We start from the raw sequence: 17,888 nt of genomic DNA on the forward strand, positions 1-17,888 counted from the left end.
TTTTTTATATATTACTGAAGTCTATGCCTTTTCTTATTGAATTGTGGAAATTATTTATTCTAGAATAGCAGTTTTCAAAGTATAGTCCAGAGAACCTGGAGGACTTTGATATCCTTTCAGACTGTGTGTGTGTGTGTGTGTGTGTGTGTGTGTATTTTCCTTTTTCAACTACACATATGTGTGAGTAGAGCTGGATTTTCTTCATATACATAAACTAAACTAAGATTGCAACAGATTGCAAACAGAAGCAGAGAAGAGAATCCATTTGTCTGCCTTTAAGCCAGATATAGATATGCAAAAATGTAAAACAAGACCATGTTTGTCAAAGTCATTGTTTTTGTTTTGCAAAGTAGTTATTTTTCAGGAAGTATTGTTATCTGTGGTTACGTAAAATTGGTTTATGGTTATCTTAAATCTTTTCATTTTTAATAGAATTTTTAGATTTGGGATCCTCAAAACAATTGTAAGAATATAAAATTGGATGAATTTTATATTCTTGGACTAAAACATTTTAAAATTGTTTTTCTAGATACTAATCCTTAGTAATTAATTGACTTCACAAACATTTTTTCTAAGCCCTTGGCTTCTCTGCTAACCTTATTTATGATCTATTACTATGTACATGATTTCACTTAAAATAATTTTTCATCTTTCCCATCTTTGTGCTTCTCATGTCATGTTTAGGAAATTATTCTCTACCTTGAATTCATGATGGTCTCCTATATTTTCTTTAAATGTTTTACAGTTATGCTTTTCATCTTTGGGTCTATAATTTACCTAGAATACAGTTTTCTGTACAGTTTTGTGTGAGCTTAAAGATAATTTTAAAAACATTATATGGACAACAAATTATTGCAACATTATTTACCCACCCATTACCCTATTGACTTTCACTTCTGTTATGTACCTATGCATGAGAATTTATTCCTGAGATTGTTTCATTAGACTAATTGCTTTATTGTTGACTGATCACTCTTTAAAAATTATTAATGCTATAGAATAAACCTCGAATAAAGCCATGTAAGTGCCTTGAACTTGTCTCCCATTTTTTCTTCTTAAAATTCTGGGCTTTAATAATTCTGGGGTACTCATGGTCTTCAACCTCTCCATATGAATTTTAGCATCAATTTCCCAGATTACTTAAAAATCTGTTCAAATTACATGGAATTTATAGATAAATTGGCATAAAATTGAGATGTAATGATATAGAGGCTTACCCATGAACATGTCTATTTTACTAATGTTTTTGTTATGAGCTTAAATAAGATTTCGTCATTACTTTTATATATATCTTCATCATTTCTGTTAAATACATTTCTTCTTAGTTTTGATTCATTTTTCTCTAATTTTGTCATTGAGTCTTATTGGTAAAAGATTTCATTTTCATTTTTTTTATTCAAGTATAGTTAGTACTTCAGATATATAACACAGTGATTCAACAGTTACATACATTACAAAAACGCTCACCATGATAAGTGTAGCTGCCATCTGTCACCATACAAAGTTATGACAATCTTATTGATTCCTCATGATGTACTTTTGATCCTTGTGACTTATTTATGCTGTAGCTGGAAATTTGTATGTCTTGATCCCCTTCATATATTTCACCTAATCCCTTCTCTGGCAACCATGAGCTTGTTCCCTGTATTTATGAGTCTGTGTTTTTGTTTTGTTCATTCATTTCGTTTAGCTTCCACACATTTGTCTTTAACTTATTTCACTTATCCTAATAGCCTCTAGGTTCATCCATGTTGTCTCAAATGGCCAGATCACATTCTTTGGTATGGCTGAGTAATAGAATATTGTATATATGTATACATATATACATATACCATATCTTTATCCATTCATTTATTGATGGGCTTTTAGCTTGCTTTTATATCTTGGCTATTGTAAATAATGCTGTAATAAACATGGGGTGCATATATCTTTTTGACTTAGTGTTTTTTCTTTGGGTAAATACCCAGAAGTGGAATTACTGAGTCATATGGTAATTTTAATTTTTTGAGGAACCTCCATACTATTCACCACAGTGGCTGTACCAATTTACATTCCTGCCAAGAATGCATGAGGGTTTGCATTCTCCACTCCTGGCCAATACCACTTGTCTTTTTGAAATTAACTATCCTCAGTGGTTGTGAGGAGATTCTCATTGTGGTTCTGACTCGCATTTCTCTGGTGATTAGTGATGTTGAGCATATTTTCATGTTTTTGGCCATCTATCTGTTATCTTCTTTGGAAAAATGTCTATACAGGTCCTCAGCCCATTTTTTTCATTAGATTTTTGTGTGTATGTATTGAGTTGTATAAGTTCTTTATATATTCTGGATTTTAACCCATTATTAGATATATCATTTGCAAATATCTTCTCTCATTCAATTGGTTGCCTTGTTGTTTTGTGGATGGTTTCCTTCTCTGTATAAAAGCTTTTTTATTTTGGTCTAGTCCCAATAGTTTAATTTCTGCTTTTGTTTCTCTTGTCTGAGGAGACACATCTAGAATAATGTTGCTAAGTCCAATGTCAAAGAAATTACTGCCTATGTTTTCTTCTAGGAGATTTATGGTTTCAGGTGGTATATTTAGGTCTATAATCCATTTTGAGCTTATTTTTGTGTGTGGTATAAGCAAGTGGTCCAGTTTTATTCTTTCGCATGTATCTGTCCACTTTTCCCAGTACCATTTATTGAAGAGATTGTCTTTTCCCTATTGTATCTTCTTGCCTCTCTTGTAGTGGATTAATTGACCATACATGTGGGTTGTTTCTGGGCTCTCTATTCTGTTCTATTGATTTAAGTGTCTACTTCTGTGCCAATTCCTACTGTTTTGATTACTATAGCTTTGTAGTATAGTTTGAAATCTGAGATTGTGCTACTTCCAGCATTGTTACTCTTTCTCAAGATTGCTTTAGCTGTTCAGTCTTTTGTGATTCCAAATAAATTTTAGGATTTTTCTAGTTCTGTGAAAAATACCATTGGTACTTTGGTAGGGGTTATATTTAATCAATAGATTGCTTTGGGTAATATGAACATTTTAACAATATTCTTCCAATCCATTAGCATGATATATCTTTCCATTTATTTTTGTAGTCTTCAATTTCTCTCATCAATACCTTATTGTTTTCAGTGTACAGTATTTCATTTCCTTGGTTAAGCTTTTTTTTTTTCTAGATGTTTTATTCTTTTTGGTACAATTGTAAATGGAGTTTTTTTTCTTTCTATCATTTTGTTATTATTATATAGAAATGAAACAGGTTTCTATATATCAATTTTGTATCCTGCAACATAACTGAATTAATTTATTCTAATAGTTTTTAGGGGAGAGTTTTCTATATCATATCATTGGCAAGCAGTGATAGTTTTACTTCTTCCTTATCAGTTTGGATGCTTTTCAATTCCTTTTATTGTCTCATTGCTACGGATAGATTTTTCAGTAGTATATTTGCTAAAAGTGGTGAGAGAGGATGACATCCTGTTCTTAATGGTGAACAATTACAAGCTTGTCCACTGAGTATAATGTTAACTGTGGGTTTGTCAAAGATGGCCTTTGCTTTGGTGAGCCCCACTTGTTGAGTTTTTATCATGAATGTATGTTATATTTTTGTCAGATTCCTTTTCCGTATCTATTGAGATAATCATGACTTTTGGCTATTTTGTTTCTGTTAAAATATTCAATATGAAGATCATCTAGTAATGTGAGTGATTATTTCTTTGTTTTCAACTATTAAGCTTGTGGTTATGCTTTCTAGGTTGAAAAGAAGTAGCAATAGTGAATATCCTTGCTTTGTTATTGATTCCAAGGGAATGCCTCTTATGTTTTCCCTAATATTATGATGTATGCTGTTAGTTTTGGCAGATATCATTTACTAGCTCAAGTTGTGTGGGGAGGTTTTTATCGTGAATTAATCTTGCATTGTATAAACATATTTTCAACACACATTTAAAGATCATATGCCTTTTTTTCTGTTACTGTGATGACTTACCTTAAGTTTTTCTAATATTTTGGCATCTTTGTACTTCTAAAATAAATTATAATTAGTCATATTAATGATTTGGTTAGATAATTTTTATGACTTTGACAATCTGTTTTCATTGGTGACTATTGACTGATTTTTACTGTCGGTTATATTCTCTTGTAGCTGGGAGAATTTTCCTCATCTTTTTCCCATTCAACTTTATTTTTTAAGATTGCACATAAAAGGGAGTTGTTTCTTTAGATTTTGGTAAAGCTCAAAGCCATTTACATTTTAGTTTGTTTCATGTGTTAGTAAATATTTGACAGATTTGAGTTTTCAATAGTTACAGAATCCATGGTGTAGATTCTCTATTTCTTGATATAAATTATAGTAACATTCTAGATTATCTTGAAGTTTTTATATTTATTAGCAAAATTCATTCATAAAATATATTGTCAAACTCTACTCTATTAGTTGTAGTAGGGATTTTGCTCTTTTTTTTCTCAATTTTTGCCATGAGGTAGTCCATTTAGTTTTGGTCAACTATTGGCTTTTGATTATCTTGTTTTCTATTTCATTGAATTTGTATTTATCTATATTGGTTAAATTCTACTTTTTTCTTTTTAAAAAAATCTCTTGAGTTTAATGCTTAGCTCATTTTAAACTTTTCTCCCTCCTATTTACATATTTAAGGCTTTAAGTTCTCTACTAAGCACTTTTGTGCTGCCTCTCACATTCCATTTGATTGGTAATGCTCTAGAAGTGTGGTTTTTAGTTTTTCCTGATATATGTGCATGGGGAGATTTCTTTTGCAATTGTTATTGATTTCTAATTTTGTCATTTTGGGTTGAACAAATCTTTCCTTGGAATTTATTCCATTTTTTAAAAAAGACTTTATTTATTTATTCATGAGAGGCACACAGAGAGAGAAGGCAGAGACACAGGCAGAGGGGGAAGCAGGCTCCATGAAGGGAGCCCGATGCAGGACTTGATCCTGAGACTCCAGCATCATGCCCTGGGCGAAGGCGGCGCTAAACCGCTGAGCCCCCGGGCTGCCCTTATTTCATTTTCATTACCTACACAGTCCTAACACATAAGGAATGATTTATCTGACTGGTAAGCTTGGGAAGATTTGACTGACAAGGTGGGTAATTCCACCTAATTCTTAAGTCATCTAGCCCATTTGGCTTTTATTCTAAGCATTCTTCCCTCACATTCTAAGCTTTTTCCTCCAACTTCTCAGTAATGACTAATATTTTGGCTCCTATTGCTATTAAATGTCCTACTCCCTAATTGTTTCAAGACACTAACAGGAAGGCCCTATAAATTCTTTTGTTTTCATTTAGACTGCCTCTGGGTTCACAAGCTAAGACATTTTAATGCTCTGTGGTTCTTAGAAATTTCATGTATTGTTTATACTGGGTGCATGGCTCTTTTTGTGTGTATGCATACACACATAGACTGTGAACATGTATGTTCATATGTTCTATGTCAAATTATTGCCAATACTTTTTATCAATTTCCAAGAATATAGTAAAGCCTTTCACTTGGCTGTGGATTTTTCCTTGTTTCCTTTGACTTAAATAAAGCATATTGTTAAATTTATATATGCTCAGGATTGTCCTGGGTGTACAAATAATGTGCTCTTAATTATCTCAGTCTTCTGTAGCTCATAAAATTGTGAAACATTTTTTACATTTTATATCTAATTTATGAAGGGTGAATTTTTCCTCCTATAAATTTTTACACTTCAGAATCAAACTCTTAATTCTCAGTCCTAAGATCTTAGCAAATTACTTATTGAACAGAAAATTTTATATCTTAGGCTTTTGTCTATCAACATAAAACTAAACTGAAAAGGTTTCATGAATTGTGTAGCACTCACCATTACATGATTTTGTTTCTAACATTTGCTCTGGGCACAGATGCTGATTTTCTAGCTCTTGTATAATCACAGCTCTGGAACGGACCTGTATTCCACCAAAGCCTAGATCTTCACCATTCACACAGGTTAGCTGACACAGGCTCCAGGAAGACCAGTCGTTCAGATAACAGTCACCTGTAAAACACAGGTTTGTAGTTTATACCCATGAACAGTGGCCAGCCATATATTAATTTTATTTCTTAATCTCACTGGGAAATGTTTTTTGGTATGCTAGTCACACATGATATTTACAAGATTTAGATAAGTATTTAATATTTGCAAGTTCATATGTAGTTTATAAGCATTCATTAATGTTATTTTTGGAATGGATGTTACTGCGTATAGACTATGGCTTGAAGGAGCTTGTTCCTTATCATTCACCTCCTCTTAAGAGACAACAAATTGATTAAAATCTACCACCATTATTGTCATTATTGTAAAAGGATTTATTAAGTACTTGGTAGTATCAATGAAAATCTATACATAAAGATTTATCTGGTAGGTATTTTTAATTTCAAAAAAACTTGAACTACAAGGCTGGGAAAACTGGCATTTATACTTTTTTTTTCCCTCTTTCTTGCCAGAGGTGTGAAGATGAGATAGCCAACTGAGCAACGAAGTAGTGGCAATAATGCTTGTAATTTTATCTGATCTACATCTCCAATCAACATCTTCTTTTTTCAATTATTTATTAAAAAATAATATACATGAAAAATTATCACACATTATAAATGTTTGGATTTTCCCAATCTGATTATATAACCATGGAACCAATACCCAAATCAAGCAACAGGGCATTTTCAAGAGTTTCAGAAATGCTTCTTGTGTTATATATGGAATTATACAAGTTTTAAAAAATATTTCACTCATTTGTTTAATAGATCCACGTTTTAATGTAGTTCCACTTTGATCATTCTTCCTGCTGTATTCTATTTCACTATATGAAGGTATCACAATTTAGATATCCATTCTATTGATGGGCATGTGGAGAGTTGTAAATGTTTTCTATTATGAATACTGCTGTTGTGAACATTTTAGTATGAGTCATTTAAATGTATATGTGCATTTCTACTAGGTGTATACCTAGGGGTGGAATTGCTGGTGTATCATCTGTTCAGCATCGTCAACCATTTTGAGAACAAGGAAGAGTTAATGAAATATATCTTTCCTATATACCCTTGCATTCTTCAGGACTGATTGGTGATACTGTTCAGAGGATACAGTAAATTATGACAGATACAAATCCATAGGGATTCCTATCATTTTAATTATTCTAACCATACCACATACATAATTCATATTGCCTTATATTATGCTGAAGATGTCTAATATTAGCACAAAGTTGCCTGGAGATCTGATTAATGAAAACATGTCGTGCTATAATTAAGAAATCTTGGTCAGACGTGAATTACTGACTAACAGATATATGTATAATAATAAAATGAAGTGATTTCTGTAGAGCTGTTTTATAGTATGTTGTTAATATTCAATGTCATCCTGAAGTGCAGAAAATTCTAGTAAATTTTAGAAGTGTTAAAAAGCTAGGAAGCATGTTTAAATACTTTTGGGTTACTCAGTTTTTAATTATGCAGGAGAAACTTAAAATTTTAAACAATCCTCTCAAGCTAAAGGTAATATAACTGTGCTTCAGTAATTGCAAGCTACATGGAAACAAAACACACCTTTTTTACTAGTAGGCTTTATCTCTGTGCTTATATCACTTGACATAGTGTATTTCACAACAGAACTCAATAAATAAATAGTTGTCTGTGAATTATATAATCCTTACTCCCAAAGAACCTAGTATCAGGCCTCAAAAATTTAATAACAGCAAATAAGAGTGAGGCATTAGTTTGTACTAAACATATTCTTATATGTTGACCATACAAACCATTGTAATAATAGACTATACTATGCCTGCAAAAAATAGGACAAGTGTATGAAATACATGTTCCTATGTTAGTATTTTACTCTTTAAAGCCTAGTAGCTCCTATATTGCTAGCTTCCCAAACCCATTATTGGAGACAACTAAAGCAAGAGAGGAAGGGAGATGCATAGATGGTAATTCATACAAGAAGAGCAGATTCCTCCTGGATTTGTAATTATTTAATTAGAGTGGTGTGTTTGCCCAGTTTGATGGTGGATCCATCCCATCCCTTATGGGATCTTGCTTTCCTTTTGGTCACTTGGGACAGATTTCAATCTTGTATTTACTTATGTTACTTTAAGATTAAACTGTCTCTTCTGTTAGAAGTAAACTCAATTTGGATAGGGGATATTTGTCTCTCACTGTATCTCCAAAATTGAGCTCTGTGCCCAGCCCCCAATAACACTTGATAATAGTAGTCAAATGAATGGGTACTTGCGCTGCAGGAAGTATAATGAAAAGAAGTAGGATAAATCTTACAGGAAAGTCGACCCTAATGCCTGGTAAGGATGCCAGTGCTGCTCTGTGTTGTGGATATCACAATAGTCCTATTAATGGCTTTGGAAGAGATAGGCCTTCCAACTTTTAGCTTTGATCCCTTTTCACCAACTATGCAGCCATTTAGCACATTGAAGCCCAAAGGTTCAGTCCTTGGCTCTTCCCAGAACCTTTATCTGCTGCCACAGCCTCAACCTCCGTCTGTTGTGAAGCAAAATGATTTTATTCAATTGAATTGGGTATAAGATCTGGATTGAAATCCGGCCAGTTTGGGGGATAGGAAGTGGAAGGGGGGGAAACTGCTGGATCAAGAATAGGTTATTATTAGTGGGTATGGGAATATCTAAGAAGCAACACTTAGCCTAGGTCTAGAAAGTAAGATTTTTAGAAAGATAGTTCTTCATCTGAAGTAGATGAAACTATCTGTATGTACAAGACTGTTATTACAACTGAATATGCAGTGAAGAATGCTCTTAAAGTCTAGCACGTAGTTCAAAGTATCAGGTTGTTTTATCTACTGCTCTACTTAATTTTATTCAGTTCATCTTGGTAAACTATAGAAACTGCCAATATTATCACCTCAAATAATTTACTAACTAAGCAATGAGCAAATTGATGAAAATTAATGAGCAACCCATATGTTCAGCTTTTTATAGTGTTTAGAGAATCCCATCAAAATAAACTTTTGAAAATATGTTCTCCATCTTTAAAATTTTATGTGACTACCCAAAAAAAAGGTATGATTTATTTTTGCCTCCAAACAATATTTGTCTGCCAAATCATTATTTTGGTGAGGATCTTGTTTGAAATAACACATTCTTTAAAGAGATTGATATTTTTCTTATAGGCAAATTGGGAGAATAAAAACTTTCCCCTAAGGGTGAACTATAGGCAATTTACTTTCAATCTTACTCTTTCCTGTTCTAATAATAAACTGTTGCCCCTATCTTTCTCAAAGCCTTAGGCTCATGCTTGACATTGAACTTATTTTTACCTTCTATCTGTCCTAAAGTTCTCTGCATCAAGCCCAAATTCCTTTTTTTTTTTAAGATTTTATTTATTTATTCATGAGAGAAAGAGAGAGAGAAGGCAGAGACACAGGCAGAGGGGGAAGAAGGCTCCATACAGGGACCCCAATGTAGGACTCGATCCCAGGACTCCAAGATCATGCCCCAGGCCAAAGGCAGGCGCTAAACCGTTGAGCCACCCAGGGAACCCCAAACCCAAATTCCTAAATATTAGCTTATCACTGTTTGCCAGTTATTTCTAAACTATTTTATATACAGTATTTGCTTTCCACATTTTACTTCATGAACCCCTTGTGTCCAACTTTGAGTTGGAATAATTTCTTTTAATATTTTCTTCCCTAATATTTTTTCTCACTCTTGAATGATGTTGCTGGGGATAGCATTTTCAGTTCATGGCTATTTTCCACCACACTTTGCATATATTCCATTGTATTCCATTGTCTTTGGGCTTTCTTTGCAACCAAGAAGAATTCTATCATAATTCTACTTGTCTTCTAGTTGCAGGTAATCTGCTTTTTTCTCATAATTCGTTACTAGTTATTTCTCTACATTTTATGTTTTAATACAATATATCTAGGTGTGGATTTGTTGTTGATTCTATTCAGGACCCAGAGTGAGCCTTCATTACAAGGACTTAAATATTTCTTTAGTCCTTATGTGCTTAGACCTTGCTTCTCTCTCTCTTGGAAATTCTAAATAGGTGCAAATTCTCTTTCATACTTTCCCACTCAAGCACGAGCCTATGGCCTTAACTGCCAACACCTGCAGGTGTTAAAACTCCAGGTAGGTGGGGATAAGCAGAGGCCACATGGGAGACCTAGATTTCACCCTTAGTTGGCAGTAACAAGGCAGTAGACCCCTTTCATCGACACTATAATGTCCAGTTATTGGCACAGACACTATTGAATGAGAAGACTTGCTGACATGCCTTTAACTTAGATTACAGATGCAACCCCTTCTCAACCCTCGTGCTAGTAAGAAATGACCAGACTATGAATTGTGTTTTGCTACTGTCACCTGGGCAAGGCTTGGTGCAGGCTTCCTCGAGAACCATTTTTTTATTACCATCTATTATGGGTTCAATGTCAGTACAGAATTCTTCATCCACCACTTTGTTGAAATCATCAGTTGACCCGTCACTCACTACACAAGAAATGTTCCTTGTTCTCGTCCCTTCGCCACACTGGGCATCCTGGAATGCAGGAAGAAATAACTAATTAGGAAAAGAAAAATAATTAATTAGTGAGCTCATCACTTACAGTTATCTCTGCACCACTGATTTTGATTTATGAGCAGTTAAAAAAGCATTTGTAACCCTAGGGAAGAAGTCCTAGAGGACAGTGGCTATAAAGTATACAGTGAACAATTTATTTGTTTTCTAGCCAAAGACAGGCAAATAAATTTTCATTAAAATGAATCAGTCTCCAAATGATTTTGAAAACACAGGACAGGGACTGCTTGTTATCAAAACTAATTAAACAGTTACAAAATGGCAAGGCACCTAAAATCTTGAGGAGGAAACATGCTGTCAGCTCTGAAACATATTTCTGCAAACAAGTCCCTGCAGATAGTGAACACACATTTCTACACAACTTCTTGAGATTTGATTACCTGCACTTGGCATAGAGACCACTGGCCATATTGCCACTGATAACAGGGCTTCACTGGGCAAGGCTTGGACTGTTCCATCAGGGCAGGGCATGGCCGTCCATCACCTTGAAAGGGCTGGGTCACTGTGCGTCTTCGGATCATTTTCCCTTTAAGAGATACAAAGTGATGCAACTGTAGTGATTTATTTGTGCAAGCATCTATCTTGAGGGAAGGCATCACAGACCTTTTTGCTGAGGGGATCTGAGGAATGGGTAAGGCTCAGATGTTTTGAAAAGAAAGAACACTGATTCAACCTTTCTGAAGATTATGTGGTAAGACTTAAAGCAAGAGAGATTTTATTTTCTATTCCTTGACTATCAGTCTAATATTAACTCAGGTACAAACAAACCTGTGAGGCCACATGTTTGAGAACATTCTGACCACGGAGACCAGTCGGAAAGCTGGCAGTTGACGGGACATTCCACCATGCAGGATGTGTTCATCTGCCAGGTCTTCTCCAGGCCAAGCTGAAAGGAGAGAGGTAGATTTGTTCATACTGACCTGGAAGCACGACACAGGGTGGCATTAGGAAGGGGAAAGGAAGACAAAAAGCAAGATGCAGAGTAGAATAAAAAGGACAAATAGGAAGTGGTTCAACCCAGGAGAGTGGGAACAAATGGCACAGGATGAATGGAAGAGCCCATTTACTCAATGTAGTTGAACTTTTTCAATAAAGAATAAAAAAAAGTAATTTTAGTCTCCAAATTGATTGAATTTCCCTAAGCAAGGAGCAAATAGACGTAAGCATGATTACTTTCTAGAAGTTAAGAGCCAAAAATATCACCAATATATAGTTTTAGGATTGTATCTTTGGGATATTATTTATTTTTGTTTTTTTAAGATTTTATTTGGAAGTGAGAGAGAGTGTGCATGAGTGGGGCAGGGGGCAGAGGGAGAGGGAGAAACAGACTCCCCACTGAGCAGGGAGCCCAGCTGAACTCCATCCCAGGACCCTGAGATCATGACCTGAGCAGAAGGCAGATGCTTAACCGGCTGAACCACCCAGGCACCCCTATTATTTATTTTTACCTGTGCATGATGTTAAACTGAAAAGCAAAAGGTTTGAAAGACAAATCACCACTCAAAAACTAATATTATAATGTACTGAAATAATATAAAATATTAGTTGTCAAGTACGTTATCTTTTTCAAAAGGAAGTATGGGTCACTAGAATTTTTTGATTACAAATATTTTATATACATTTATTTTATACAAAGATTTTCTTTTCTTAAACTGATCTCAGCAGCTGTTTATAATTCACTGGTTTTGGTTAGCGTCTCATCAGATACTAATACTGTGACATTTAATTGGCATTGAGTTGTTTACTTAATCCTTCTACCTTTAAAATATGAGATTTCAAATTTATCACAAACAGTTAAAAAGTCCAAGGTACAGAGTAACATGAAAATATAAATATTTAAGAGCATTGTTAGAAAAGTACAATTTGGGGGGCAGGAATAATCCTTGGGAATTTTCAAGATCTTTTTAAAAATTTCCATATGAAAAAGAAGTTTATATTGTCTAATGGACATAGCAAAAGATGGCAAAAGAAAATTTTTCTGAAATCTTACATTGTGGTTCAAGTATAACTCTTGGTTCTAAGTTATCCACTGAGAGAGGTTCAGGTCAATGACTATATGCTACATACCTCTGCAGGTACTCCCATTATATTCTCCACCAGAAATAAATGACAAAGTTGAGTATTTGATATAAAAATATTTGCCGTATCACTTAATTGAAGTCTTATAAAGTCACTTAAAGTCATGGGAGGTTGCAGAAGGGAGTCTTAAGGTGGTTATATGCTAAAAATGATGTGTAAAATTTAAGGTAGATAATAGTTTGGTGAAGAGAGGGTTTGAGTCAAGAATTAAGCTACTACTGATTTATTTCACTACAGAATTGAGGGATGTCTTTGTCTAGATCTTCTGGGAATCTAGTAGTGAGACATTTTAACCCTCTACTATTTTTTTCTTACATTTTTGTGTCCTTTTTCCCTCTCTCTCATGCTCTCTCATCTAAACATATGTGTCTAAGTAAATGAAAAAGAATTCTCTTCAGGGATCAAAGAACAGGAAAGGAGAAACCAATTACTAGGTATTGGGTGAATAAAGAAAAACATCAAAGAAAAAAGTGCTATATAAATGCTAGATGGGTTTAACCCTAATTGTCCTCTTTGTTGGGTAGGAATGGCATTTTCCTCTTTGGCTGTTAGGGACGCAGCAAGAGTTAGCTACTGCTGTTGTGCTGAATGCAGGGTTTGCACATGTATTAGTAGGTAGGCAATCGATCCATTATTAAAAAAGATAGCCAGCTTTTCTCAGGGCTATGATTTAATACTACTGCATCCATGGGGATGGATAAAGTGGGATATGAGTTGTTTATTCCAATTCCTGCAGAGAAAACACTATTCTCCTTAAAGACCGTGTTTACTAGAGTATTATGATTTGAAACCTTAATTGTCACCACAGTATTCAAACATTATGATATTAATGCATAAGAGTAAATTTATCTAGGCTTATGAATAATTGAAATATCTTAGGGTTTTATTCACATTTCATTTAAGAAATAAAGAACTCTATTTATACCTCTATCGTATAGCCATGTTTTTAAATTGGTTTTGTATGATTTGGGTTTAGCTTTCACAAAGCTCTCAGCTGTTCCTTGTATATTTCATTCTGATCCAGGAAGACATTTATATGTACATTTGCAAACAAGGCAATATATTAGTCAACTAGAAGTAGATCAAAGCTCTCCAGCCAATCTAGGACTATAATAATGTTCATTAATGCTAATGTTATTTTTATAATGGTTACATTACTTTGATGTTATTAGTTTCCAGACCAAATTAATTCAGGTATAAAATTTATAATTAAAGTATGAATCCACTAAATTATAAGATGGTAGTGAGTGGAATTTATTAAGTAAACAACTTGTTTTCAGCACACTCGGGTGCTCCATTCCCATGGACAGATATAACGAAGTTGTTAGAGCCACATGATAACGATATGAAAGGGACTAAGATATTTCCATCTCGAGTTTTCTCAGGGATTGGAACAATTTACCATCAGCTTATATAAGCTCCAGCATGTTTAGATAGAAGTTATGGTCATCATGTCTACTAGACCCTTATGAGGCCATAAGCTCCTCTCTATGTGTTCAAGATCTAATGAGGCTCCTTCTTATCTTAGTTCATGTTTAACCCAGTGGGGCTGAGATGCAGGAGAAGTTAAAACCTGGCAGGAATGTGAATACCCTTTTGGTATGGAAGTCAGACAAAATAATTGCAATGTGAAGTGCAGATTCATGAACACTAAGAGAAGCCAACAACTATGTTTCCTCACATTTCATAAGGTCATACCTAGAAATGATCACATGACTTTTATAAGTTGGAGAATTAATAGTCACAATTCTCTCTCAAAGAGAATAATTCTTGCCTCAAAGATACAATGGCAGACTTCATTCCTTTGTTTGAATTTCAAGCTGTCTCTTATCCAGACCTGAATACTTAGACTCTCACAGCTGGATATTAGATCCTAATATCAAAATCTGCTACCAAACCACATGCGATCAATGTTTAGCAACAGAGAGAATAAATGATGGCTCTTGGCAGGTGTCCCAGGCAACACAAAATTCACATGGAATTACAAAAGATGATGAGTAGTCTGATTAAGATTTATTGCCTTTATTCACCTTGATTACTTATTGTTCCCCAAGCATTTCTTTCAAAATAGGCTAATTAGCATACCTTTAGGCTCTGAGCAGAACAAAATACAGGAAATTATGTGTAGAAATCAGTAGTTGGACAGTGTTTCTTTTCAAGAGGGTGCTTAGCAGCCTCTGAGTAGTACAGAAAAACATCTGCTGGCAATGAGCTGCATTGAGCACAGGTCACTTGGCTCAGCATGAATCAAAATTATTAGGGAAGAATTTACTTGCAGAGATATAACACAGTATCCCCTCACCTCCTCACAATATTTCAGGTCAACCGACTTGCCATCACTTCGAACACAATCCAACATCCTTGTTTTAATGCCGTTTCCACAAACTGCCTTCTCACTCAGCTGACACGTACTCCAGTCTGAAAGGAAGGGAGCCCATCAGAACAGAAGGCTACGTATGAAACAGATTTCAAATGAAACTCTGATGACCTGAATCCCATATTTAATTCACAACTGCTTTCTAAGCCCCACAATCAATCATCCCACATGCAGAGCATATGGGTCCTGGCTTTGAACATATCAAGAGTCAAATGGAATTGCTGGGGTTGCACATAACTACAGGGATTATTCTTGAAGGCAGATGTCTACTTGATAATCTTGACAGCTAGCTGTTTGGTGATACTGCGGAACTGACTTTGGCCTGCAGATCAAATGTCACTTAAAAACTTTCTTTCCTAATAAAAGTAGAAATTTAAATTTTAACATTTTTAATTTAGCAAAACAATCATAATTTTAATGGGTGGCACTTTAACCATGTAGTTATATTCAAATAAAACACTATTTCACTCACTGTCCATACTTAGAATATTTTAAAATATACCCTTATTTCAAAATCACTTTGGCCATATCTATTTAATTCTTTTATTTCATGTCTTTTGCAAAATAATTCATTCATCTTTCTTTCCAGGGTAGCTTAGCTTAGCATGTCCCAGAGAACTGTGACTTCTTTGTATCATCAAAAGAAATTGAAGAGAAAAACCTAAGGAAACAAAAAGCCAATCTGACTGCTGTGTGTTATTGTACAAGGCCTGGAGTTCACTTCAGTGTGAGAATTACTTGGGAAAAACTTCACAATAAGCTTCAATGTTTCCCACATCATATAAACTAACACATTCTCTTCTTTCCTAGAGAATGTGCCTTGATGGTATGGAGATGAGGGTTATGGAAAAAAATGGAATTTATAATGTCTTTTTTTCTGAAAAACAAAAAACACAAAAACAACACTCATCTTTTTTTCATCTGTACCTTTGATAATACAGAAATGTCTGTATCTTCTTCATACATTTTTTTTGTAGGTTAAGATTGCTGACATTTTCACATCAGACTAATCATGCTTAGAATTATTGTCCCAGTATGTTATAGCGATTAAACATCTTCTAGAGAAGATGTTTATCTTTCAATAAACCTGATACTTCTGGGAAAGATATATCTTTTACTTGCACCTTCCCAAAGTGGGAGGATGTCTTATATAGGATCACTTAGACTATTCACTCTACCTCACACTCTACCTTAAGCACTCAGTATTTGTGTGATATTTTCATTCTCCATATCTTGATGTTTATTAAAAATAGATAAATATCTCTGTCATTAAATAAAGAGTGATCTCTGGGAAAGTAAGCAGCATGTCCAAAAGGGACATAGATGGAGATGAACGATACTTACAGGAATGCTACTGAGCTGAAAGACATGGGATTTGGCCTTTAGCTTGGTGATTGATGAGATGACTATGCACGTACCTGTTACATTATAATCATAGTGGAAGCAGTTTTTGTTTAGGTTACAGGGTTCCTTCTCAACAGCATTAGGGCAGGCTCTTCCTTCATCTGCAGGTTGTCTGATGGGATCAGCTGACCTTTGCCGGAAACTGCTTTGACTGCAAGGCTGACAAAGAATAATACAACTCCTCAGAAAGGTGAATACCTAGCCATACAAGAACTAGTATATTAGGGAGAGCACTGGAGCAGGAGTAAGAGTGTCTAGGCCACTAACTTGAAGGGTCTCATACACCTCAGTTTCGTCATCTATAAAATCATCGTGTCAATGAGTTTCTGACGTCCTATCTAGCCATAAGATGCTTAAGAGTCTGTGTGTCAAATACTAATAGATATATCACATCACATATATGCAAACACGTACATATGATCATATTAATTATTGCAGATCACTAATATAGAATTAATAATCAATCAATTGCATATAGTTTCTGTACCTGAACAACTATTTTAAGGGGGAACATATTAGCTGTTGTAGACCACAAACACAGAAATGACAGCCTATTTACCCATCATCTATCTATCTAGTTTCTTGGACCTGGAAAACCATCTTAAGATTGACTTTCAATAACTAGCTTTCAGTGATCTTGGTTTTCCTAATGGGCACATATGCATGCACACGAACACAATTCAGCAGTTAAAAAAGACTAGCTTGCCTTTCTGCTACTGGCAGAGTCTCGTTCTGCAACCATCTGGTTTCTAAGAACAGGAACTTCAGATCTGATGCTATAGAATTAGAGTAGAAAATCATTTGTGTGCCCTTGTGAAACAGTTGATTCTTTGTTGCTATTTAACCTGTATCCAAGTCAACCAGCAGCCCTGTTTTGCTACTGCTCTATCAGTTGGCTGCTAATTAACACCTTTAATAATGTTAACGCTGAGACAGAAAATTCATTTCACCTTGAAAACATGCATCATAAATTCTTTGAAACTGTCTTATATTGTATTTTAGCAAATTAATTCCACATTAGATGTATTCTTCTTGTACATTTGATGCCATTTTGAATTGTGCAGATGTACAAAGGTGCCTGGGCCAAGCAAATATCCTAAATTCTCAGCCAATTCTGTTTTAAATGACTCTTCCCAGGGTCCCGTGGAAGAACCCCTATGGGCTGTTAAAATCTAGAAGCTTTGTGTTATTTGAAACTCTCAGCTGGTTTTCCAGACCCACAGAGACACAGAGTCAGTCTGTGGAAAGAGATTCACTGACACACAGCTTTCTTCCTTCAAGTCCCTTTTTTTTTGCCAGAATCTTTCGTGTTTTAGTGTCAATACTCCTGCTGCAGTACACCCACTGTGTGAAAGATTATTCCTACAATTTAAATAAAATGGATTAGGCAAAAAGCAAGGGATGAAATAACTCGACACCATTAAAGTACCTTTACTGGAGCTTCATTCTTTTTCCCTTTACCTGGAG

General features: G+C 34.7%; 1 protein-coding gene across 1 annotated transcript in view; it reads right to left on the reverse strand.

The window, feature by feature from the left end:
* Positions 1–17,888, reverse strand: part of THSD7A (thrombospondin type 1 domain containing 7A) — a 421,895-nt gene that overhangs the window by 13,238 nt on the left and 390,769 nt on the right. The window contains exons 18-23 of the mRNA XM_026003851.2: positions 16,436–16,580; positions 14,943–15,058; positions 11,330–11,447; positions 10,942–11,087; positions 10,348–10,522; positions 5,838–6,011 (exon numbers count right to left, since the gene is read on the reverse strand). Of these exons, the coding sequence (XP_025859636.2) occupies positions 5,838–6,011; positions 10,348–10,522; positions 10,942–11,087; positions 11,330–11,447; positions 14,943–15,058; positions 16,436–16,580 (874 nt within the window). The remainder of the gene's footprint in view (positions 1–5,837; positions 6,012–10,347; positions 10,523–10,941; positions 11,088–11,329; positions 11,448–14,942; positions 15,059–16,435; positions 16,581–17,888) is intronic.

This window comes from Vulpes vulpes, chromosome 7, assembly GCF_048418805.1.
Source record: "Vulpes vulpes isolate BD-2025 chromosome 7, VulVul3, whole genome shotgun sequence".
Taxonomy (NCBI): domain Eukaryota; kingdom Metazoa; phylum Chordata; class Mammalia; order Carnivora; family Canidae; genus Vulpes; species Vulpes vulpes.